Source organism: Camelus dromedarius, chromosome 4, assembly GCF_036321535.1.
Source record: "Camelus dromedarius isolate mCamDro1 chromosome 4, mCamDro1.pat, whole genome shotgun sequence".
In the NCBI taxonomy this organism is placed as follows: domain Eukaryota; kingdom Metazoa; phylum Chordata; class Mammalia; order Artiodactyla; family Camelidae; genus Camelus; species Camelus dromedarius.
In genome coordinates, this window is record NC_087439.1 from 24,922,501 (window position 1) to 24,950,150 (window position 27,650).

Below are 27,650 nucleotides of genomic sequence, written 5' to 3' on the forward strand. Positions count from 1 at the left end.
AGTGCATCAAATGCAACAAGAATATGTATTCTGTTATGAAAGCTTTGTGTTAATTTTAAATATGCCTACACACAGACAGTCACAATGCAAATATGTATATTGGTGTAGATCACGGTCAAAGGATGCTGTATCAAAATCTTTGGGTCATGTGAAGCTGAATATATAATTGCTATTCTCAAGAATCTTCTGTTCCTGAAGTATGACACACAGTTGAGTATAAACAAAATCCCACGGTCACTCAAAGGGAGGCAGCATGTTTTAGAGGCCAGGAAAAGTGACAGAGGAGATGAGTCTTGGAAGATGGGTTGAGCTTTGAGAGGTAGAAGAGGAGGGAGGGGCTCTGGGTAGTGACACATGAGCTCCTTTCGGGGAGCACTGCTTAAACCAGGCTACACCCCGGGATGCTTGTGGATAAGGACTGAAGTAAGGCTAGGATGGTAGTTGAAACCACACTGAGAAATCCTAACCAATGAGGTCATACTTAACTTGATAAGGGCAGGAGAGGAGAAGGTGAGATGCATGGAGATTATCTTTAGGAAGCTGAAGTTAGCAGCAGCTTGCAGGATGGAGCAGAGGGCAACTTTATTCAGCCCATGAAGACGGCCAGAAGAATATGACTGGCTAGCTCGGTGGTTCTCAACTGCCTGAGGTGGGAGTGCCGATAGATGTCAGAATGACGAGGAATAAAATATGTTTTGAAAAAGCATAATTATTATACTTAGTGCTTTTACAATCAAAATTTCAGAAACTGTCACCCTGTGAAATCCCCTTAGGGGTAGGGATGTGTACCCCTTTTTAAAAGCTGACACACCCTAATTTCTAGTGTCCTCTCTAGTTGTAACCTCTTTTGGATGACTGTATTTTGTGGACAAAGTAAGCTAAGGCTAAGAGAGGTGACATGATAAGTCAGTGTCAGAGCTGGAACTAGACCCCAAGCCTTCTAAATTCCAGGATAATGTTCATTGCATTGCACCATCTATCTGTGACAGTTTCCATTCTACAAACGTGGCCATTAGGCCAGGGGAGCCAGAGCTGGAAAAGCTCACTATTTGGATCCAGATATCCACTCCCTGTTGTGCTGCTTTCTGTCAGAGACTCCTGTTCTGATAGCCAGTGCAGGAAACGTGAGTTTGTAACACTGGCAGGCCTTCCACAATAGTCCCTTATTGGGGCAAATATTATTTTGACCATACCACACTCCAAATCACGACCATATACAACTATGGGAATTCAGAGAGATAAAAACACCAAAGCGATGTATAGCAGCCACATTCTAAGACATCCTATCTACGAACCCGAAGTCATACACACGTTCACAGGCTTTTAAAATTAGCATCTGTTTCTAATTTCCTATTGGTCTATCAATGTGTTGACCTTTTCCCATACACTATTTAATTAACTTATCTATTGCCTTGTGTCTTTCCCAAGCATGCATTTCTCATAAACTTTGAGGCCAGTTTATGAAAATTAAAGAGCACTTTTCCTCAGCACGTTTCCATAGCTATAACTTTTGAGAATGATTTCTTGAGAGATGTTTTGGGAGTTGTATTCTAGGACATACTATCTTCACGGCCTTCCCCCTGGTAGGATGGATACATGATCTTGCCTTGAGAATTGCGTTTGAATTTCTGCTTTCCATATAAAAGACAAATATTCCACTTACAGAAGCTGCAGGAGTAGAGGCCCGGCAGGCTTAGAGCCTCGGCCTGACGGGACGGCATGTCTGGGAGCCATCACGGGAACGAGACCGATTCTCACAGGACACGCTGAGCAGTGGGAGTGAGTGCCTACCAGTTACTTGTGTCTAGTGAGTCTCCTGAGCACTTGAGAGGGAAGGGCCACTGCAGAGGTAATAAATCTTTCCTGAGAAAGAAGTAGAGAGCGTCTCAAGCACTGAATGGGAACCTCAACCTTGTCTGGGGCACCAGCGAGAGTGGGCCTGGGGGAGCCTGCTCCTCCATCCAGGAGCGCTGCTGACTGCGGCCCCGTGGAGCTGTCCCTGTCTGACAAGCTGTGCTCCTGACACTTTCCTGTTACTGTTAGGATGCTGCGAGTCTCTCCTCGGATGGTCTGGGTTTGGAAAGAACACCAACAACAGCAGGTGGATGAATTGACTATCAACGTGTTTGGAGGCCTGAAGACCGGGCTGAAGCTTTTGTAGGATTCAAGGTCCCAGCAACTGGGAAAGAGGCAGCAGCAACAAGAGCGAGGCACGGGAACTGATGGCCTCCATGGGATGCGTTCTCTGACGTGAAAAACTGAGTCAAACGCGGGGTATACAGTACCTCACAGAGCTCAGGAAACTAGTTGACATTGCCATCGCCATACATACAGGTGTCTCCCCAGAAGCTGGCTAGTCTTAGGATCTGCCTCCACTTTTATTGCTTTTATTACTGCTGTCTCATAAATTCTTTGTGTTTACACTTATTTCGTTACTGGCAAAAATTAAAGATTTTCTTCCCAAAATTTGATTCGGTGTTTATATTTCTTTGGCTATCTCTACCTCTATTGTTTATTAGCTGTGTGACTTTGGGCAATTTAACTTAAGCCTTGGTCTCTTCATGCATTCATAGGAGACAGTAATTGTGTCTACGAAGAGGACTGTTGTGACAGAAAATGAGATCCCAGAGTAAAAAGCCTCGCCTTGTTCTTGGCACAGGGTCAGAGTTCAACAAGTTATTGTACTTCCATCATGCGGGCGCTTTTGCAAACTTTCATCTATAGTGTATATTTAAAATCTGTATTTACTTATTTATATGAATGTTTTATTGTTTTTATTCCACAGAAGTTATTTATTTTTACCTGACTTCTTGTTTCCACTAAAAATATTATATTTTAAAGCTGGGATAAGTATATTAAGTTTTGTTACCCGAAGTTTGTTGGATATGAAATTTATATACAAGCTGGGTTTATTTCTGAAATCTCTCTATTTTTCTCCCTTCCTATTTTTGACTCTGTAAAGCACTCTTTTAAAAGTCATCACTTCATACACATTCTGAATCTGGTAGGACGTGTTTTCCTGGCTTACTCCCTTGTAAGTGATCTCTTTGATACTCTGCCCATTTATTTATTTATTCTGTATGAATTTTAGAACTACCCTATGGAGATAGATAAAGTAATATTCTGGCATCTTAATTAGAATCTTGTTAAATTCACGAATTATCTTAAGAGAGATTCTCATTTCTATCACATTATTTATTCTTTCCTGTCAGGGGCATATATATTTACATTTATTTGAATCTTCCCTACTTTCCCATTACCTTTGTTATTTTCTTCAGCAAAGGACTTAGAGACAGAAGACTTCAGTTTCAAATCAGGGTCTTGGGAAACTGACTTCCCCAATCACATTCTTGGAAAACGATTATATGCTTATTTCTAAGAATCATGTGAAGGTGGCTCTGTCTACTGAAAATCTATCTCAGATCCATGCTATTTCAATGGGGTGAATATAAATAATTTTCCTCAAAGTTATCTAAAAATGTTACATACAACATCAACAAGGGTATGGTATAGTGAAATGTAGTTTTTTATATGTACTTTTTTTTTAACATTTTTTATTGATTTTTAATCATTTTACAATATTGTGTCAAATTCCAGTGTAGAGCACAATTTTTCAGTTATACATGAACATATATATATTCATTGTCACATTTTTTTCTCTGTGAGCTACTATAAGATCTTGTGTATATTTCCCTGTGCTATACAGTATAATCTTGCTTATCTATTCTACAATTTTGAAATCCTGTCTATATATAGTTTTATTGAAGTATATAGTCAGTTTACAATGTTGTGTCAATTTCTGGTGTACAGCACAATGCTTCAATCATACAGGAACATACATATATTCATTTTCATATTCGTTTTAACCATAAGTTACTATAAGATATTGAATATAGCTCCCTGTGCTATACAGTATAAGCTTGTTTATCAATTTTACATATATTAGTTAGTTTCTGCAAATCTCAAAAATGCGTTTGCTTCTCAGATGGCAAGATTCTAGAGGAGAGGAACACATTGTCTTCTTGTGTTGTCCACAATACGGTGCCAGACCACAATAGGAACTCAATAAATACTTCAATGTTAGGAGATTAAGTAAATAGTGGTAACATTTAAAAAAAATTAAAAGAAAAAGGATTAGGTTTGAGGAAAGGTATGGTCTGGAGAGAGTGAGTTTATTTAACCTGACTGGTACATTTATCTCATATAATTGTCTTATAATTCAATATTGATCAATATATTAACAGTTTTCCTTCTGCTGGGTCGCCCCTGTAGCAACATGTTATACCTTTATGTTAGTGTGACATAAGTTATTTGTGTTCCTAAAATCTTTCTATTATTTCGCCCTTACTGTAGTTGCTCTACTGAGAATGAGATTGTATCTGGGAGCTGAGTGAAAAGGGAGATGGGAGGGGAGGGAAATACTGTACAATTATCCAATATTTGCCTCCAGAGCGAAGGATCAAAAATATGCCAAGATCACTGTAATATCCATTGCCATGCCAGATACTAACCAGAGGCTTTCCACATGCTGTTCTTAACCTCAGATTAAAGGCGAACCAGAAAGACTTCTGTCCACCAAAACTATAGTCCAGGTTTTGACTTTCTTTGCAATCTTCTGCTCCCCTTTCCCCACCCAGGCCTAAAGCTAAAACTCCCCTCACAACATAGGGAAAGAAGAATCCTGTGGTAAGGCTTTGGCTGTTCATAGAAAAAAAAATTTTTTTTTGTTTAGAATGATCATTTGTGAGAAATTATTCAGCATACAAACACATTCCATTGATTTGCTATCTTAAGCATTTGCTTTAAAAAAAAAAAAGAAAGAAGGAAAAAACACCATCTCAAGGGCTAACAATGTGACCTCGTCATGAGAACTAGCCAAAGCTAAAATATTTGCATGGAGGAGCTTCTAGGCTTTTTGGTTCATTTGAAACATGGAGTCTGACGGATGCTTTATGTGGCACACTGACCTTTCAATTTTCTGGATTAAAAATAATTAAAATAATGGCCAGAATGAACTTTGAAGGTCCAGCATCATTAATGTCTTCTTCAGATCCAAAATGACTCAAGGCTCGCTCCACACAGAAACTCTGAAGAGAAGTCCAGGAGTCTTATAATAAAATCTGCACTGAGTTTAGAAAGCACTTCCCCCAAATTGCATAATTGTGTTTGAAGTCTTCCATATAACTAGGGCAGGTGGCTTGTTATTATTTCTCTTTCCCATCTCCTCCTTTGGCCTGCACAGATGAATTAACGGAGGTCAACCTAGAAAGCTAAGGACCCCGTATCAAATCTGATTTTCTGACTGTAATTCTTACACGTCAGAGTTTCTCAGTCTTGGTACTGTTGACATGTTAGGTTGGATAACTGTTTTGGGGGGTCATCCTGTGCACTGCAGGGTGTTTAGCAGTACCCCTGGCCTCTACCCCTAGATGCTAGTAGCACCCTCCACCCAACAGCTGAAACAGCCAAGATGTTCTGGGCATTGCTAAATATCCCCTGGGGGTGGAGGGCAAAACCACTTTGGATTGACCTCCTAAGCTTTCCAAAAAGCTGTCACCGTAAGTGATAATTAAGTCCATTCCCACAGAGACCAACTCAACATCATATCAACTCTGCCTAACGGGACATGGCTGATAGACCTGTCTTCAGACACTAGCTGGGTTGTCTCCAGCAAGAAGACTGTGGGCAATACTCTAATATTCGTTAAGAGTTCTTTATTCAGCTGGGATAGACTCACCCAGGTTAAGGCAGACTTCTTGGATAGGCTTGGTTTTCTCTCTAGTGAGCCACAGATCATGATGCATATTAAAGAACTGTGGTGGTCAGCAGTGCTGTTCATCAAATATTTCTCCTCTCCTCAACTCTGGTCTCAAAGTAGGATTAAATTCCTGCCCCCAGATCCCCCGTTTATGGTTGGACAGTGCCCTGCAACAAGTTTTGGCCAAAGAGTTGAGTAGAGCCCTGTGACACTTTTAGGCTAGATCACCAAGTTGCTCATCAAAGACCCTCCCAGCTTCCTCTTCCACCTGGCACAGCAACAGGCAATGTCTGTGATGTGGTTGTTTGGGTCTCTCTATAAGCCCGGGTCCCTGAGTGGCCATGTGAGTAGAACGCTGCTGCCCGCCTGCAGTAAACGTACAGCATGAGTAAAAGGTAAGTGTGTTAAGTGTTTTAAGCCACTGAGATACCACAGTTGTTAGCTTAGCCTAACTTAGCTTATTCTGACTGATACAAGAGCTGAAAGATGAGAACAGATTGAAAAATAGATTTATGTTAAGTCCAGGTCATGTATATGTGAAAACAGAAAATATAATATAAAACCGCTTAGAACTTCCTTAAGTCTTAGGGGTCTCTATTTTCATTCATTAGCTCTCTAATATTTGGAAATCATTTCAGTGTAGGTTTTTATATACCCAGTATGGTACCTCAACTGTATTATTCTATTACACCAAACTTATTCTTTCATTCATTCATTCAAACAGTATTTATCGAACACTAAATATATGCCAGAGGTTATTTGGAATATCTTTCCACTTCATATTGTTTTTGCACCTTTCTTGTGATGAAGACAGATGGCAGAAAGAAGAGGGAGTTCACTTTAATATCTAAGGAGTGATATACTTGGGAAATGATTTTGAGGTTTTGGGTTTTTTGTCTGTTTTTAAACTTTCCATTTGCAAAGAGATTATTAGAGAAAATATAAATGATTTCATACAAGTAGCCAGGAATCTCCCACCATTATCACCTCCTGGTTTCTTCCTTGTAAGGGGGTGATTGTAAGAGGGGGACTTCCCTGTAGAGTGTAATGTCACAGACGTGGACTGACGAGGCTTGATAACCGAATGGATGGCAAGTGGCTTAACCTCCTTGTGCCTTACTTTTCTCAGCTGTAAAATGATAATCACAACGGTGCCTAATCACAGGGCTGAAGAATAAATAAGGCAATGCTAAAGGACTTAGAACAGTACCTAGCACATGCTAAGCGCTCTGGTAACTGATGAATAAAGCACTGCAGCTGGACTACAAGTTGCAAACATCACAGAAGGTGTTTGTTTTAGTCACCATTTCATCCTGAGTATCTAATTCAGTGCTTGGCCTAAAGGAGATATTTAAAAGACATTTATTAAACACGTATAGAAGTGAGGAAAGGTGAGGAGACTGACTCCCGGGTTCTACTCCCAATCTTGCCGCTGTCTACTGCCCTCTCACCCACTGCGCCCAGCTGTGAGAACCTGGAAGAGTCGCTGGCCTAGACCTCACTCCTCTTCTGTAGAATGAACAGATGATACATAACAAGTATAAACTATGTAGCTAGAACTAGAATTGATAATCTACCACACTTTTCAGAAAAAGGATGATAAAAACCTTACAACACAATTTGAAAATAACCAACAGTATGGAGACTCTACAAAATTGCTCTATTATAGTTTAAACATTTTCAAAAGAAACTTAATGGAGATTGTTTGCATCATCAAAAAGGGCAGCAAAACTCATAGGCACTGATGCTGTCACTCAGAGATGGGCTAGCTTGTAGGGAAGGGGAAATAAGTTAGATAAAAAGCAATTCATGTACAAACTTGCAACCAGAGTAAGAATAAGTCCTGGAGATCAAAAGTATATCATAGCGGTTATAGCCAACAACACTGTATTCTATACTTCAAAACTGGGCTAAGAAGACCGGACCTTAAATGTTCCTACCACAAATAAGAAATAATTATGTAATGTGAAAGAGGCCTGAGCTAAAACGACACTGGTAATCATATTGCAATATATAAATGTGTCAAATTATCACCCTGTACACCTTAAGTTTATACAATGTTATATGTAAGTCATAGCTCAAAAGAAAGAGTAATTAAGGGTCCTGCAGTCATGCATGAAACCTTTCTTAGTTTTCCAGTACATTTAGGTTTGTATGTGAAAGAGCAAAACTTGACTCACAAGCAGTATAATCAGAGTTAAGCCTTCAAAGGCTCAGTTTTTCCATCTATCAAATGGGATAATAGTACCTACTCCATTGGGATTATCATGAGCATTACATGAAATAACCTGGCAAAGGACCAAGAAAGAAGCAAACTTCCAATAAATAGTAGCAACTAACAGGATAATAAGTATTACTGCAATTATTAACAAGAAAATCACTTCCTCACAAATGTTAACAGCATTCAGAATGATCTGTTTGGCTGATGCTACACAGTATATAAGTTAGTATTATGGTATGGATTTTAGATATGCTAATATAGCACCTAGAAGAGCGCTCCTAGATTACAGCCAGGTAATCCTTTGTGTGAAGTGCTGGATGGTGAGTGGAGGAAAAAAAAATGTTTAAACTTAAAGAAACAATTAGGTCAGAAAACAAGAAAATGGAAAGGTAGCACAGGACAGTGGTTAAAAATACTACCTAGTTATGTGGCCTCACTTAATTTCTCTGTGCCTCTGTTTCCTCACCCAAGAAAAATGGAGGCAGTGCTATTGGACAGGACTGTTATGAAGTTAAAGAGCTCACATTTATAAAGGGCTTAGAACAACGCCTGGAAGACAGCAAGGGCTGTATTGGTGTTTGTTAAGCAAGAACAGTGATATGCATGGCTAAGTCACATGGGATGCCCTGTCAGGAAACCTCTGGAATACAGCCTGGCAAGGTGGCCTTCCAGGAGCACCACCTGGAATGCCACCAGGCTCATTCATCCAGTCAACAACTTGGGCTCTTCCTCTGTGCAGGTGAAGTGTTGTAGCCTTAACAAGACTTGCTTCAGGGGGGGAGGGTGTAGCTCCAGTGGTAGAGGGCATGCTTAGCATGCCCAGGGTCCTGGGTTCAATCCCCAGTACCTCTTCTCAAAATAAACAGAAAAATACCCCAATTACCTCCCTCTCTCCTACCCCCCCCCAAAAAAAACAAATAAAAAAAAAGACAACAAATAAAGTTATATTAAAAAAAAAAAAGAAGAGAGTTGATTCACATTTGAAATGACAGATGGGTCAGACGCAATTGAGATTGGGAGAAGAAGTGTGTGCGGAGGTAACATGACTCCCCCTGTAGGTTTCCACCATGCTCCGTAACCATCCCACATCCTGTAATTATACGCAAGGGTCTCCGCAGGCAGGGCTCCCTGAGGTGCACACTGGGTCCCGTTCCCTGTGCAATCCCCCTTCCACAGTGCTCAGTAAGTTTGGGTTGAGGGGAAGCCAAAGAAAGATTGAGTCTGTAATTACTGAGCACTCAGTTCTTGGGCCGCTAATTGCTCCCCATCCCACTTTCAGTTCCCCATACTGCTCTAAATAGCTCATTGTTAACGCGTGGGAAGGGAGAGCAGTGATCCCAAGAACACGACCCTTTGAGTAACAACCTCGTCTTCCTTGGAATGGTAGCTTAACATTACCCAGGAGTAAAACTGGCTGAGAAGCCTTCTGTGTAGGGACATCTCCCAGCCACTTCTCTCAGTCCATCCACCAACACCTCAAAACTGATACAAACAAAACTGAACTCACCGGCTTTTGAAAATGAACTGAGTTTTCCTTCCTTCCTTTTCCACAGCCATCCGTCTACCAAATGCTTCTCTGCGTTTTCCTCGACAATCTCTCTCTCACACATCCAGCCCTCACTAGTCTCTCTGCCATCACCTCACAGAATCCCACTTGGATGACCGCTGTCAAGTTTTACTGCAATTCTGCCTGCTTATCACTGCAAGATAAATCTTCCTAAAATATGCATTTCATCATATTTCTTTCCAGTTCAGGATGAGGCTCCCAATTTTTTCCCTTTATCTCATCTACTCTGGTTATGCTGCAAACTTTGGCCCCGCCCTGCCTGTGTAAGTATTACTAAGTTCTGCATCTAGAACCTTCTATCCCACTCAGCATGGTGACCTCACAGTACAAATCACTGACATGGTTCTCTCATTTAAGGACAATAAACAAGATTTGCTTTTATATGCTTTGCCCATGTCGTTTCCCCTTTTGGAATGTCCTAACCCTTGGGCTCTTCAAGTGCCAGCTCTTCAATTAACAGTCTACTCGAAGCCACATGGGTCAGTACTAGTAGATACTAATATTTTCTTGTGTTTCTCTCTCTGGTCCTGTGCTTATGCAAAAATGTTCCCTCCTCAAGAAAACTACAAATTGCTTGAAGACCAGGAGTTTACATTATTTTTATTTTTTTATCCAACAAATATTCATTGAGTTCCAGCCTTACCCACTAGGCTTTGAGGCACAGTGATGAACAAGACAGTCATAACCCTTGTCCCCCCAGCACCTACATTCTAGTGTGTATGTGTCTGTGTGTGTGCAGAGAGTGGGAGGCAGTGAGACAAGAAATTGTACATAATTATATGATTAGAAACTGAATTAAACACCATGAAGTAAAAGTATAAAGTGACATGAGACCATGATAAAGCTTCACATTGAAAGAAAATGTCCCCGAGCTGAGACCAAATGAATACAATACAAAAAGGCAAATGTTTAAAGGTCTAGAGGATCTTGGAACCTTAGAGGAGCTGAAGAAAGGCTGGTGTCCTAAGCATAGGGGCCAGAGGAGGAGCCACAGCAGATGAGGCTACTGGTACAAGCTGGGTGTATGTGTTCCCATCGTACCAGAATCAAAAAGTGTATCTGGAGGAAACTCTCATTTGAAAGGACACATGCACCCCAATGTTCACAGCAGCACGATTTACAGTAGTCAAGACATGGAAGCAACCTAAATGTCCATGGACAGATGACTGGATAAAGAAGCTGTGGTATATTTATACAATGGAATACTACTCAGCCCTAAAAAGGAGTGAAATAATGCCATTGACAGTAACATGGATGGACCTAGAGGATATCATACTAAATGATGTAAGTCAGTCAGAGAAAGACAAATATCATATGATATCACCTATATGTGGAATCTTTAAAAAAAAAAAGACACACAAACTTACTTATAAGACAGAAAGAGACTCACAGACATGGAAAACAAACTTATGGTTAAGGTGGGGGAAGGGAGGAGGGAGGAATAAATTAGAAGTTTGGGATTGGCTGACACAAATTGCTATGTACAGAATAGATAAACAACAAGGTCCTTCTGTGTAGCACAGAGAACTCTATTCAGTGGCTTGTAAGAACATGTAATGAAATACATGTATATGTATTTATGTATATATATAGCTGAATCACTATGCTGTATACCAGAAACTAACACAACATTTTAAATCGATTATACTTCAATTAAAAAAAAGTACTAAGTAAGGGTAAACTTAAAGGGGTCCTTAAAGTCATAAGGCACGATGGCAGAGGTCATTTCTGAACTTTTGCTGTCTGTGTAAATATATATATATTTAGTTGAATTTCTGAAGCTTAAAAAATATGAACACATAAGTGCTTAGGACAGTGGTCAGGATGGTCATCTCACTGACCTAGACACACCCAGTGAGGATGCAGGGTGAAGGAAACGGCTCTGAAAAGGCTCCGTGTGGCATTAAGGATGAGAAGACCTACCAGCTTCCGATTTTTGTCTGTTTTCTCAAGTTCAATAAGAAAAGGCCCAGAACAATGACAACTATGATATGTGTCTACTCCACATTGCAAGTTTGATGCCAAAATGCTTTACACAGGCCACCTAACAGACGGTAATGTATTTCAGCCATTACCAATGTGAGCGGGATTCAAACCAGTGACCCCAGAGGTGAGAGGCTGTATATCCAATTACAAACTCCCACTTTCCTTAAGTGTTAAGATGCCTAAAGCAATATATTTTATTTACATCAAGATGCACTGTATAAACTATATTTGATAAAAGAGATGACTTCATGTTCTCAACTTAAATCAAAGAATGCTTACTTAAGTATTTTTTTAATTGAATCACACTTTAATGCCGTCATATAATCTTTCGGTTAACAGAGCTCATCTTGATTATTCTAACAAAAGGAGACATGGAAATTAATACTTAAGTTGTACAGCTTATGTCACCTATAAAAATACACACTAGAAAATTCAAAAGAGATACCTGGGACATCTGTGAAGGTTTCTCCAAGGACAGACACATGGAAATTGAGTCCTAAGTCCTTAAGATGCATCAATACCTTAAAAAAGCTCTCTGGATCTTTATCATGCTCCCTGGAAATAAACACACAAAATATAACTTGTGATACCTTAGGGTATGTGTTAGGAAAAGTGTTTCCACTTCCCACAGTACCAGTTCCTCTCATGGTCTCCTGTTCTCTAGGAGAGCCTCTGGCATCCAAGCAGAGATCTTCCCCTACCCTTATACTGAAGCTTCAGCATTGAGTGTTCTCATGAATGTAACTTCTCTGTCATGGCTCAGAACCCAGTCCTACTGAAGTCTTAACGGCTCTGCACCTTTTATGAAGGGAGACAGCTATCATGTTTTTCATGTTTTGGTTAGACCGTCGAAAGGCTAGTGTATTTTCCTTTCTCCTAAAATGGTTAATTTTCCACTTAACACAGGTTTTTAACAAAAGAAAAGACCAGTCTTCAAAGGACGATTCTCTACTGATCATGAGAATGTACCAAAGATGCTTTTCATTTCCATGAGTCTGAATACCTCCCTCTCACATTTACTGAGCCTCTTTGTGCCTATAAGGAACACACAATTTAGGGAGCGAGATTACAGACTCTCTCACTAATCTCTCATTTTAAATAATTGAATGGAGAATTATAAATACATCAAAAGGGGGTAGGCCTGAGTCTAAGTCCGCTGAGTATTAACTTAGGAGTGGAGGTTAGTCAACACACAAAAGAATAGTAATAAAGATAATTCTTTCATTTATCAGAAGCTTTGAAAAACATGGATTATTTTTGTTTGTTTAGCTTGTCAGTCTTCTTGGTAATGACAGACTGAGAGGCTAAAGGACATTAAAACAAACAAAAAAAATCACCAATTTAAGAAATCACATTAAAATGGAATGAGTTATTTTTTACATTTAAGGTGTGAATATTTCAGTATTTCTTGCATTTAATTCCACTGTTTTAAATTATCTTATTTCAGACAGATGTGGACCAGATGTCTTCAAAATATTTGGTTTTCTTTTTTATTTATAATTCAGAATTTTAACTTATTTTCTACATTACAGAGAAATAGTTATATATCAGCAATTGAATTTCTCATTTACCAACTAATTATGTAAAATAAATCTGTAAATTGATCAAACTGCTATATGAAATATGAAAATTACATCATTCAGGAAATCTCATGAAAAATGACATCTGCAACCCTAAATGTGTTAATTCACAATTCAGTCAATATTTTCAGTATCAAGAATTAAAACAAATGCATCTTCTGATTAACATTTTAAAACGGCATTTATAATCTGATGGAATTGTAAGATCTTATAGAATTACAGTTTTGTAACTATTTTAAGCTCTGTATCTCTCAGTTTGCTTTACTTCAAATAATAAAGACTGCAGCAGCAAAATGTTCATCACTTTTTAAGATGATGCATATGACATACATGTACCTTTAGGAAGTTTTTGGATAAGTCTCCTATATACTGCTGCTGTGGGCAAGAACAAAGACTCCAAACAATTTAAAGTGAAGAATATCCTATCTTTAACCATATCAGTCAAATAGCTGCCACCTAATCTGTAATATATGTTAGTTTAGTCTGATTCTCTTGGAAATACTTAGATGAGAAGAGTGCAAACAATATAACATAATATATTTTAAAGAGGGAGTAACACTATAGGGAAATGTAGCCACTCAGTTCTCTAAATTTTTCATTTTGAACTCCAAAAATTTTGGCTGTGGATCCCCAAGAGAATAGCTATTCTAAATATTTCCTGCTGTTTGTTTGTTGGTTGGTTTATTTGTTTTGTATTAAAGTAAAAGTAGATACGGTTTGGGCTTGGAAGGAGGTTTAATTGGGTAGAAGCTGTAGTTCTTAAAAGATTTCCATGTGAATATTTTCAAAGCAGCAGGCTTTCTGAACCTACATTTTCAGTGTTTTTATACCAGAAAAATGCATGACAATCCTACTGTAGTTTTAAGATATCCTTTATAGGTAGACAAAAGCTGTCATATTCAATAGTCACTTTGCATAAAAACACAAAAGAGATTTGTATGAATCCCCTCTCTCTTTGTTTAAACTATAATATATGGATGAATGTAAGGTGAGATTTTTCTTCCCCATAATTATCCTACAGAAGAAGAGGCTTTTTTATCTAAAGTCCTTATAAAGTCTCTCATAATACCAAGCACTCTCTCAATTACTTTATTTTGAACAAAGTACAGTCTGGGGAAGTTGCATTAACCTGAGGCGTGAACTGATGAGAGTTTTGGATAGTTTCAGCAGTCATTCACCTGATGGGACTGGTAAAAACAGAAGCCAAGGAATTTAATGCTGAGTTAGTCTTTATTTTGGGAGACATGACCTAACAATTCAGAGTGTTGTCAAAAACAAGTATTTTAAAGATCACTAAAAAAAGTATCAGAGTAAGTTGTTACTGGAGACCTTGAGTAGTAAGTGGGTTTTTATAGCTCGGGAGAAGATTCCCAGTGACGGCATCATACACAGTTTCACCATCTTGCACCCAAACCGCTTAGACTGAATTCCAGATGACAGGTGGCAGAAACATGCCAGCTGCCTGAAAAGGTGGTCCTATTCTGATGTCAAGAATGCATGGGAAGGGGAGGTGGACTAAAACTGCTTCATGAAATACAAGGTTGAGAAAAGGGCAAGACTTCTAAAAATATTCTACATGATACATGCTTTAAAGTATTAATTATGTCTAAATTAGTAGATCACATATTCTAAGTAGACACTTAACTAGTTCATCTATGTCCCTCAAAGTTTACATAGTCAATTTAGCTGAAAACTTTTCTCGGTTTTCTCTTTAGACAAATGGAAAATTGCTTAATATTCAGGGAATCATTAAAGATGTGCACAGATATTGAGTCACAGCCATACATCAAGGCACGGATCTGCCACTGGCAGAGCTCAATACATTCTGTCAGAGAGGAACTCACTGCAGACATCCAATGGAACTTGTCCGAGCACCCATGACACTAAGGAGCCCATTTAGTGGAACAGGTGAATCTGTCTTAAATTCCTTCCTAAGAAGCCTAATGTGAAGTTCTCATACTTAGGATTTCAGTATAAGGCATGAAATACAGGATGGAGGATTTAACAATAATATACTAAGTGCCCCTTTTTGTCAACAGCTGTCAAGATTAAACACACATTTAATAATATAATCAATTCTCTATGACCGCCCTTGTAGACTTACGGGCTCCTAAACACCCTTCTTGTCTCATCTGTTGCTGGTAGGGATGTAAATTGAAACAATATTTTAGAGGGCAATTTGGTAATGGGCATAATAAGCCTTAAACTGTACATAACTTTTGCCACAGTAATTCCTATTTAGAAAAGTTACCATATGAAATAATGAAAGAGGTGCACAGAAATTCAGCCAGAGTATGTTCATAACAGCATTGTTTATAACAGTAACCATCTGTAAACAGCCTAATGGGATGATAAATATATTTTGACACATACATATGATACAATAGAATGTAGCCATGAAAAATAATTTTGTAGAAGTATGTTTTTTGACATGAAAATATATTCAAGAAATACTGCTAAGTAAAAGAGAGAAGACAGAGTAATATGTATTTTCTGATCTACATCTGTAAGACAAATGGATGTATGGGCTTAGAAAAAAATTTGGGGTGAACTATACCAATATGTTAACAGGGTTTATCTGTAGGGGTTACATAATAAATGTTTCCTTTTTTTAAACATGTTTTTTATCAATCCTTTAATAAACATTTTTTATAGAAATCATTTTACTGCTTTAAGGAACCACCCCTCTCTAACATTCTGCCATAAAATTGTCTTCATACGGAGTTTTGCTTAACTCTGTAGCATTTTCAGTATTTATAGTTCCTCATTTTCTGGGACACTTCTATATTTGACAGCTGCCCATCAAGCAAACTTGACTCGTCACAAAACATTCTAGAAGATGAGTCAGAGTCCAAGTCTCCCAACAATTCCCACATTCTTGACTAGGTAAGAATGAAACAGTCTGGCTGGGAACGCGTTCCTCCACAGCCCAGCCATGGCAGAAGAGACCAGCGCGGAATATTTCAGGCTTACTGGAAGCAGCAGATACAGCAAGAACAGCTTTTATTCCCAAATATTATTCAGAACATTTGAAAAGCATAAACTGTTTCCATGTGTTTTTTCTTCCTATATCTGTTCTCTCTCTGTCGCCTTTCCCATTTAGTTTCTTAGAGCTAAATTTCTTCTTATTCCTCACTTAACATTCATTCAGTAAATATTTATTGAGGATTGCTAAGTTCTCCATACTTGTCGCTTATACTCAACTGTTACCCTTTCCTGTTTCCTCATATAGCTTTATACTCACTGAATACAATCACTTTGATCTAGTTTCTTGCCTTGCCTGGACAGAAATCTGGCTCTCTTCAGATGCCAGCACTGTCCCAGCAGCATGTCACTCAGGACTGAGAGATCCACGAAAGAAAGACAGAAGATGCCCATTTTGTTCACTGCACAGTACCGAGAGCCTGGACAGTGGAAGGCATTACTTGTGTTCATCAATATTCAGTTCTTCTCTTCTTCTGGGCACACAGAAGAGTCCACGTTCATCCCCTTGAACAGGACTAGTTCTGACCAATGGATTGCAAGCTGACTGATGTGTGTCACTTCCAGGAAGAAATACCTAAGAGCAGTTCTGGACTGCACTTTCTCTGTTGTAGAGGGCTTATATTAAGATGGTTAGCTTAAAAGAGAGAAGTGGTCTGGACTGCTACATGGAGGAGACTTGCCCTGGAAAGCCACCTAAACATGCAGCAGACTTTGAGTTAGTGAGAGAATTAAACTTCTGTGGTGTTTTAGCAACTGAGATTAGGGGCGGAGGTCTTCATTACTGCAGCACAACGTGGCCTCTGCTGACTAATACATTATCTGTGGTGCAAAGTTAGCTGCTCTAAGACTATCTGTTGAATGAATAAAGGTGTAGGAAAAATGAATTTCATTTAAAGAGCTCCTGCTAGGTTCAGGATTCCATAATAGGCACCTGATCATAATCTTCGCTAAGCCTCTCCACCAAGTGATCATACAACTGTAACTATCCTTTCATTTGAGATCACATAGAAGGGATTCAGTCTGCATTGGAAATCATGTCTCATCGCTCCAAAGTCATATTCTTTCTTCTGTACAGTCTTTGATTTTTCCATTTCTTTCTCCTTACGTACAATGAGGAAAAAAAAGAGATGTGGTATTTTCAGCCCATAGTTTTGTTTCCAGACCATTAAGCTATGGACATTTCTTAGATTGCTACTTGAGGTTAAAACCCATTGGATAAGATGTGGCAATAAGAATACAGGAAAGTAATATGGATTATGATCTCTCCAATATCACAGTTTCAAGTTTCTCCACATTTTCTGATACCCTGCTAACTTCCATCCTTACTTCCTCAGTATGAAGTATCACTTTACTTCCAAATTAAGTGATGTGCTCCTTATTCAAAACCACAAGGCTTCTATTTACCACCCTGCATTAGTTGTTATGACCTCTTACTTCTCTCCTACTCTTTCCAAGGGTATAAACTTTTTACTCGCCTCTATATGCCTGACAACAATGATCAGCTTTGGGTTCCTGCCACATGTGCTGATTCTACCTTTAAAATGGTGCTTTGAGTAGAATTCAACCAGTAGTCTTAATAGCCATCAACTCCTCACCCTCTCTCTCCATCTGGTATTATCAGTGCTTCTCCTCTCTAACTCCACCAGTGCTCCCTACCACAATGTACTTATAGGTGACTAAAAAAAGAATATCCACTGTGGCTTTTTCTGAGTGTTGTTCATACTGCATTCTGCCTTTCCACTTTGCTTTTAGAGGGAGTGTGAAGGGTACAGTTCAGAGACAAGTGACCCTGCCACTGACCAGCAGTATGACTGTATGTTACATAACCTTGCAGAGTATCAGTTTCTTCATCCTTAGAGTGGAATAACAGTAATACCTACATTGAAAATGTTAGTTGTTAGGGATGAAGAAATGCCTGGCACCCTGCAGATACACAATAAACTCTCATTCTCTTCATCTTTGGTATTTGTGGTATTTGAATATTTTAGAAACATTAACCAATTTATTCCATCTCCCTTCTACCCCAACACGTTCAAGAAGCTAAGATGTTTTATGTTCCCAATCCCCACCAAAAAAGGGGGCAGTCTTCCTGGTTGGTCATAGGAGCGAAAGCCCTTGTAGAAAAGGTAAGGACTTCAGACAGGTACAAGTATTTAAGCAAAATGCTGCGTGAGTGTAGCGTGCACCCTCCACCTCGTGTCAGTGTTCCACCTCTAGACAGGAGACCTGAGGGACTGAGGGAGGAGAGTTGAGAGAACTGTGAGAGTCCCAGTGACCACACACTACACTTCCTGGGTTAGAAGCCCGAGGAGGAAGCATGGCTCCAGAGAGTGAAAGTCTGAGAGTGTGCACCTAGGCACACAGTACTTGGACATTTGTGAGAGATTCCTGAGCAGCAACATGCATCAGCGTGGAACCATGGTTCCCTTGAATGTCATGGAAAAAATCACAGAGCACCTGGCAGACAGACAGAAGCAAGGGATCCCGCAGCAGTGGCCCGGGAGGAACGGGGGCCAGGAAAATGGAAGACAGAGTCTTGAACTGACTGGGCTTTTCCACCACCATATTGAAATGGGCCATTGCACAGAAATTAAGTTACAGAGAAATACAATTCTAATTTATGCATCTCAGGGTTTCATGCCATCTGCACATTCATAGGCTCATCTTTTAAGAGCAAAAGGAGAGATGTTTTCCTTTTAAAATTCAGTCTGTTAGGGCTCCAGGTCTTCTGCCTTGTCTCTTTTCAAGAGATCTGTATTCTCGTGGTCGGTTTCCTTCCTAAAGCCTGTGATCCTGTTCCGTCCCCCACAGTTTCTTCATGTACGTCTTTGGCAGTTTTAAGTTTTCCTTCTCACCTGACACCACTTACTGACAATAGTATTTCCAATAATGTACTATTTCTGGGTGACTTTTCACAGATCACTTCATTGTAGCACATTAGCTATGTCCCTCCTTTCTTACCGCCTGTGTTTTCCTACAACTTTGTTCCCAGTCTTCCTTTCTCCTGGACGAAAATGTTCTCTAATGATACGAGTTCCCAGCCATGCCACCGTCCATGCTCATGCTTCTTATAATTTCTCCTTCTTTTGACACCACTGACCATTCTCTGCTTTCTTAGCAGCAATCCTTGCTTGTTTCCCAAATAGTGGATTTAGACTACAATTTAATGACATTCTCCTCGATTAAATCTCCTCATGCATTCCATCCAGCAGGCCACCCAGGGAAAACCATATTCAATGAATCGCTTTTCCCACCAAGTCTTACAACATGACCCCCTTTTAAATCTCCCCACTGCTAAAAGTTTAGACTCCCCCACCTGCAGGCTGTTTCTCTTCAACAATGGTCTCCACTCTTCCTGGATATCATACACAGTCATCTCATTCAGCTGTCTAACTTGTCATGAGCTCTCTTTCTCCACAACTCTTGCCAGGAAGCCCACAGACACCCACTGTAGCCATGAAGTGTCTTAATTGAGATGAATTGGGTCTTACCCACTCTTGGGATGTTACTTAGGAGCAGCCACTGTTGCAAAGACTTTTATTACCATCATAACGTATGTAACGACTTCCTCTCAGATCTGCGAAGTTCTATGGAACTAAACGCTTTCCCCAATTCATTATGAAGTCCTTCTGTTTGCCTCTATAATAAAGTTTCTCCTTGTCAAATGTGGTGATTTGGGCTGTAATTTGAAATTGACTGATGAAGTAGACTTTATTTTGGATTAGAACGTTTCCCTCCAAGAGCTACCTAGGAAATACATTCAAAACTGCTTGCTGGTTATCCCGAGGGCTACCCCTGTAGTCCACCCCCACAGTAAGAAACTTCTCCGAGGGACCAGTCTAGGAGATTCTCTGATATCCCTGAGAACTGTTGTTTCCACCTCTTATATAGGAAGATGCATGCTTCCTGTTCCCTGTTTTACCCTGACTGCCAGGAAGCTTACAAGTCAGGTTTTCATGTGCTTCATCTCAGCACCTAATAGATGGAAATAACAGTACTGAAAAATGTAAGTATAGAAATGTAAAAGCTCACTGGAAGGGCTCAATAGTAGAGAGGGTAGTGCAGAGAACAGAATTGGTATTCTTGAGGTAAACAGAATTTATCCAATGTGAATGAGAGAAAATAGACCAAAAAAAAAAAAAAAAGAAAAGAAAGAACTGAACCTCAAGACCTAAGGACAAGAAATCCCAGAAGGTGACTCTATTATTTCTTACAATTGTATGTGAATCTACAATTATTTCAATACAAATTTCAATTATAAAAAATGCATGCCCATTCTAATAAAATAAAAACAATTCAGAAATATATGAAGTATGCACTGAAGGCCCCTACTTCTCACCCTTCCTGATTCTACTCCTCAGATGTCACCACCACTAACAACCATTTGGAGGGTAGGTTTCTTCATCTATTTCTATGCACATGCATGTATGTTTTTGTGAGGGTATTTTTATATATACATTCCTTATTTTATAAATATGAGATCAGTATCAGTCATTCTGCACTTTCCATTTTCAAAATATATAATAGACATCTAGCTACATCAGTGCATATAGATAATCTCATTAATAATGTGTAACTAATATTTCACAATTTTAAGTAAATCTTCCTACTAATGTACATTTAAATTGGTTCCGATTTATCAACGTTTCAAACAATACTAAAAGTGGCATCTAGTTCCCTTCATAACATTCAAATTTCTCTTTTGTAGAATCCTTATTTATTCTTTTTCTTCCTACCCTGCAAGTGTAGCCATCTCAAATCTCTAACCAAGGCCCTTTCCTCCTTTCCTACAATGTTTACTCTCCTTTTGGAACTATCCTACTATCAAAGCTTTACCTACTCAATTCTGCTGGGCTATAAGTTCCACGAGGGCAGAGCTCATGGCTTTGTGCACCCTGTATGCCCCATGTGTAGAATCAGGCCTGGCATATAGTTTAAAAAGGTTTTATTCTGAATTGACTCCAAATCTAGGTCACTTCTCATGAATCTAATCTTTTTATCCCCACTTACTATAAATTACTATTTTACTATTTATACAATGAGGTGAATACATGGAATCTTCATTTGGCTCTTCCAATGACAACTCACCTATAATTCTTACAAAATAAACCGCTGCCTTATCAAACACAGCATCAATGACCTAGCTCCTCTGTGGTATCGACATGTCCTCATCCTCCCGATATTCCATGACTCAAGCCTGATACATTTCTGAACACAAGGAGACTGCTTCCAAATTTGTCCTGCCAATCAACTCATTACCAACCTTGCCATTTTTCCTATACAGGTAATTTAAGACTTGCTTGATAATTTCCATTTTTATAGTACAATGTCTTCACCTCATACCTGGTCAATATCACTGAGATTCAGACTCTCCCTCTGCCAATTCAGCTTCCAAAAAGCCTCTTATATTATCCTCTTCCATATCTCATCTCTCAAATGTATACTCTCATCTCTCAAATGTATATATCTCATCTCTGAAATGTACACTCACTAACAAACCACTAACTTGAAATTAAGCCACCCTACCCAACATTCAGATATTTCCGACAGCTCATTCCCCCAAAGAGTGTTGATACTCACATTCATTCTCATCTGCTTCCTTTCACTCTGCTGTTTTCCACCCACAACTCTTGCGCCTATAATTCTTGAGTCTGGGATGTTCTCTCCTCTCCTCTCTGCCATTCCTTGTCCATTGCCTTTTTCAGTGACTTGGAATTTATTGTTACCAGTAGTCATTCCTGTGAAATCCCACCTCACTCTGAATCACTGCTGCTGGGACGTTCGTAAGCTACTGGTGATTTCATGAATGTATTCTTTTACATAATTTCATATTTATTTGTAGGTTGTCCCCTTATACTTAGTCTGAAATCCCTACAACAACAGTGAAACCCTTTGACGCCAGAAGCTGGTGGGCATTGAACATGTGACTTTGGAATGAGTGAGTGATGGCTCCATCATGGCTGAATAGAGAACATTATATTTTTAAAATTACAGTAGGCTAGAGCTGTGAAGTGACATGAAGGATAAAGTTTTTTTTTTTTTTAATGGAGAATTAAACATGGCCTGGATTATTAGATGCCTTTCATCCAAATGAATTTCAGTTCTTAATAACAGGTTTTCCTATTCAGTTGTGGACATTTTGTCACATCGAGAAATGACAAGGTCTTCAATTACTCAGGAAAGAATCTTAATTTGTAGAGAAAATTCCACTCCAAAACTTTCTTCTGATTTTAAAAAATGGTAAAGTAGAAATGAACAGAGTGACTCATAAAAAAATCCCTCCAATGGGAAGAAAAATGCTAAAATTCTGTCCACTTTATATATTACATCTTATTTCTAGACCCAAATGAGACTGCTGTGTTTTTTGGCTGACACAGAGATCTCCTAGAAGAGACATCTCCCTTACTCAGCAGCAACTGCTAAGGATACCAGATTGTCATGGCAATGGCTGTGGAAAAGGAGGAACACAATATGGGACGTCTGTTCTATAAAGACCTGCTCAAAGTGACGTGTTCTTGTTGCTACATATGTTGCATTTTTTCATTTTATAAACAGTATTAATTATGTAACTCCTGTCTTCTCCTACATTCTCATAAATGAAATAAGTCTGAATCATTCAACTTAGTCCCTTTCACAATAACATAAATGAAAAAAGTTCAGCCCCAAATTTCATTACCCAGTCTTCTGTTGTTTATTATTTAAACAACTTATTATTAAGAACTACTCACATTAGGTACCAAAGGTAGACTAATCATTCATATGGAAAAGAATAAAAGATTCTGAATATTGCAATAGCATCACATGCTATAAATTAACTACATTGCTCAGGAAACGGTACTCCAGAATGAGAAGCCTCATGAACCAAAGTCTTAATTAATTGAATCTACTTATTGCTGGTAGGTATCAGAACAATTATTTCTGGTTAAGACTGGGTAACAAAGAAGAGTCAACCACGTTAGACAGTGTATTTGGTGAGAGAGCTTTTTGACTAAATAGTTTGCTTTAGAGGTGTATGTAAACCCAAAAGAAGAAAAAAGATGCTTATTGAAAGCTAATAATAATCAATTCATCTATGACTATAGTTCTAATGGTGCATTTTATCAGAATAAATGAAGTAAAATAGCTTACATGGATGATAGAGCCTAGTGGAAAGAGGAAACTAGGTTATTTAGTTCTGATATTTAGCAGCTGTAATCCAGGGCAAATTACCAAACCAATCTGAGATTTAATTTCCTCATCTGTAACATTCTGGCTAATAACACTCAGTTCCAAGAGCTGTTGAGGGGATTAAGTGAGATGATGTATATGAAACAATTTGCAGTGCCTGGCAAACAGAAAATACACAATAAAGAATGGCTGTTATTATAATTATTGTTATAATAATTATTATAATCATCATTGTTTTATTCTTCACTTATAGAACAGGGAATTTAAGAATATTCTAGCCAGTTTAATAGCCACCATAATTGGACAGAAAAATAAAGTTTGCTATACTTTGCAATCAGTCATTTATAGTCAGTGGAATGCATCATTGTTGAGCTTTTCATGTTTACTTTGATTATTACACATACAGGCATCTTAAGTGTCAACTATGCTACATGTGCAAATAACATAGTGCACACTCAATAAATGGCAGTTGTTATTTACAACACAGAATTACAAATATGATTTAAAGTAAAGTTTGTGTTTGTGTATAAAAGCACACATGTCCTTAACAGAATTCTTCTCAGGGTTGTATCCCTAATTCTGTCAAATGCCACCAATCATCTCATCACCCAAGCCACAATCAGCCCAGTCTGCCTCACATCAATAATCTATTCTTGAATCAACTCCTTATTATCACCCAAGTATGTTCCTTTCTCGATATAGTTCAGATTATCATCATTCCTTCCTAGGATTGTTATAACATCATATCAAATCACTTTAATAAATAATTACAAATTTCTCCACTCGGAAATTATGCAAAAGCAGTAAGAACTGGAAATACAGCGCACATGTCATCTTCTACATCAGTCAGACATCAACACCCCTGGACCACAAAACAGATAGAAAAGCTGCCAAAAATAATGAGGCTCAAACAGGTAGACAGGTGGAAGTGGAACAGAGATACCCTTTTATTCTCAGGGAAAGCTGGCAGAAGGCACTTCTCCAATGTGAAGAGGGTGCCGTGAGTGCAAGACCAAAATCCCTCCTTTGCAAAACTTCGACAAGGTTTGTGGGCTGCTGGTGCTAAGAGGTTCCCCGTGCCTGGTTCAGTCTTGAGAAGCACAGAATAAAGTGCTAAGTAAGAGATCAGGCAGAGAAGGCATTTTTGCAAGAAATGGTCTGTTTGATAATCATCTTTTCTGGGAGGATTACAGAAATACATTGGCTGGTACATGAAATAATTTTTTCTGACTACATAATTCATTTTATGGATTAGAATGGCACTGGAAGTTGAATTTCCCATGAACACCCTAAAATAAAGGTAACCTTTTAAAAAGGTAAACATTAAAAAAACCAACCTTTTCCTTCTGTTTTAGACTCAAATTTTATGGAGATACCCTTTAAAAAACTGAAATCTGAATCATACTTTCTAGATGAGAGCTTACCAAAAGATTCAGTATTACATGTATATTCAGTTATGACAATATTTTCATTAGGAAAAAGCTCATAGTTTAGAGAGCAATATGTATTTGAGATCAAAATTAAAGAATTAAATTTTCACTTATTTGCATGGAGTTTCTTCAATATGTATTCCAATTTGGGTTTATAGTAGTACACTTTTTAAAAAACTGAAGTATAGTCAGTTACAATATGTCAATTTCTGGTGTACAGCCTAATATCCCAGTCATGCATATATATATATACATATATTTGTTTTCACATACTTTTCCATTAAAGGTTATTACAAGATATTGAATATAGTTACCTGTGCTGTACAGAAGAAATTTGTTTTTTATCTATTTTTTATTTATAGTGGTTAACATTATGCGAATCTCAAACTTCCAAATGTATCCCTTCCCACCCCCTAAATTGGTATACTTTCAATATTTTTTTGGGGGGGTAATAAAGTTTATTTATTTGTTATAATTTTTTTATTTAATGGAGGTACTGGGGCTTGAACCCATAACCTCGTGCATGCTAAGCATGAGCTGTAATACTGAACTATACCCTCCCCCTTCACTTTAAATATTTTTTGACAGTTATTTAAACTTAAAAGTTAACTTGCATATTAGTACATTTTAGACTTGGGAAGTATTAAAATGATGGACAATTTTATCATTCAAGTCAAAGAAAGAAGTTAATGGTTTTATATCTTTTATGCATTTATAGGACAGATATGTAATAAATACCTCTTATTGAAAGTTTTCATCTGTAAATTGGGTTTGCCATATAAAACCCACCCACCAAGGTGTGGTTATAAAGAGATCTTTCTGTACTTGAATATCAATTACCTATAGGAAGGCTGCCAAGCAGACTGGCTTTATATTCAAAATGATATACAACAAAACATTGTGGTTGGTTCTAGGGTCCATTTAAATAGCATTATTGCTTACAGTGTGCTATATAAAGTATAAAAATTCAGAACAGCAACAAAATCTCTCATCTAAGGTAAGTTTTTGGCCTTGGGACAAAAACATTAAAGAAAACAGGAGACCCAACCCTCAAGGAGTCGAAGTTCCAGTCAGGGAGAGAGCTTGTGTCCCGGTGCTGTGATCTGAGAGGAGGAAGGAAAGCCGATGGATGACTGTTAATGCCTGAAGTTCCCTAAGCCTGGAGCCTTTGATATATTTTGGTAGCACAGTTTTAACAAAGTATTCTGTTCACAGTAGGTTTACTAAATATTATTTGATGCCAGGCTGGTTAGGTGAATAAGCAAAAATTGCCTTTTTGTGTTTCATTTAGAAAAAACAGGTAAACAAGCAACTTCTTTAAAATGTAAATATCCTCAAGGAGATAAGACATCAAGGTGTTAGCAGGAATGTACACGTTAGTGTGATTTAATTTAATTTGAAATTTGTGTGTACATGTGTGTCTTGTATTCTTTGGGGATTATATTGAAACAGATTACTAAAAGAAAGTAAATTCGATGGTTAAAGCAGGAAGGTCAAGAAGACGAGACTTTTGAAACGTGAAGAATGGATAGGGAAGGTTAGGATTGTGTGGAGTATCAAACTAAAGGGAATTTGAGGTCCCTGGGCGAGAGCAAAACGGCTCATGCTAGGAGGAGGGCAGACAGTACGCAACAGAGAGGCAGGGCCGTGCCAGCTACGGAAAAATTTCACCCGTTTCACGTTTGCTGGAGGCTGGCTTTTAATATAAGGATTACGTCTGCAACAGGTGAAGCGTTTCAAATGGCTCCAGAAGTTCTGGGTTCCAGTACCAGAGAAGACCGGAGCTTCTAGGACCTCCGGTAGGCCTGGGATACCAAGCGGCCATCCGCCAACTCCGTTCCAGCCCAGGGGGCAGCCCCACACACAAGGGGCCAAGGGATGGAGGGATCGCGTCCGCCGGACTGTTTAGGGTGACAAAGGGACAGGGGAAGAAGAGCGTGATCGCCAGTTCTGGCTGAGTCTCTGGCTCCCTGGGCTCAGGGTCACACTCAGTTTAGCGCAGGCTTCTTTCTCGCTACGCACGTGGCTCCGGAGCCGGGGAGTAGTGAGTCTGACGGAATCCCTCTTTCAAGTATCCTCACGGCCTCAGTGAAGCGTTGCCTGGCTTTCCCAGGCAGAATTGGTTGCTTCCTCTTTCGGGTTTTCACTTATTGTGTTGTAATGCAATTATCTGGGAGCTCTCTGAGGCAGGGGTCTCACAAGAAGCCCTGTCAATACATGTGCACAGGGATAATATTTGAAGTATTAATCACTGTGCTTAATGGGCTTCCTCCCTCTGTGTCTCCTGCTCTGCAGACCCGCTCCTCCTCTACCCTCAGGAACAGGAGCAAGGGCAGTTTCTAGCCTTTGCCCTTAAGGTAGGGTTATCAAGCAGAAATGCAAAGACAAGGCAAACAAATAGTTAATTTTGGATTTCCACCTTAAAATTCTAAGGCTGAGGTCTAAACAATCGTTCTGGAGAGTAATACTACACAGGCTTTTGTCAGCACTCTCCCTCAGCCTTGCCATCTCCCCCCAGAAATCTGCGGGCTGAAGGAGGTGAGCTGGAGAGAACAGAGACAATCTTGAGTGGACTCCAAGGCTGAAAACCACGGGAAACAGGGTGGGTGAGAGTCAGTTTGATGGAGAGTAAGCCTGGTCTTGTGCCTTTTCCTCTAGAATCCAGCAGCTTTGTAGGGGCTCCTAGGGCCAGCATGGCATGGGATCAACTGAGGAAAATAAACAGCCTGGGTCAGGGAAGACTGAAAGCAGATTTTCTGGGTTTTCTGAGGTCCAGAACTGGAATGGGAGAGCAACCAAAGTTTCCAAAAGCCCTGAGTAAAAGAAAGAAGTTTCCAGATAGTCAGTATGATGCAGGAGGCCCCTGCAGTGTACGTGGCATGAACAGAGCAGTGTGTAGGCAGATGGGAACTTAACACAACAGACACCAGCTCTGTGAAGTGATCACCAAGAACCA

The 27,650-nt window shown here is 39.0% G+C and overlaps 1 protein-coding gene across 10 annotated transcripts in view; it reads right to left on the reverse strand.

The window, feature by feature from the left end:
• Positions 1-27,650, reverse strand: part of GTDC1 (glycosyltransferase like domain containing 1) — a 348,210-nt gene that overhangs the window by 14,222 nt on the left and 306,338 nt on the right. For 9 of the 10 annotated variants that reach the window (XR_010380569.1, XM_031451360.2, XM_064484742.1 and 6 more), the window contains one exon: positions 11,978-12,087. The exons of the other annotated variant lie outside the window; for it this stretch is intronic. Coding sequence is in view for 8 of the 9 variants with exons in the window: in XM_031451360.2 (XP_031307220.1) it covers positions 11,978-12,087 (110 nt within the window). In the remaining variant the exon portion in view is untranslated. The remainder of the gene's footprint in view (positions 1-11,977; positions 12,088-27,650) is intronic. 10 annotated transcript variants of the gene reach the window in all.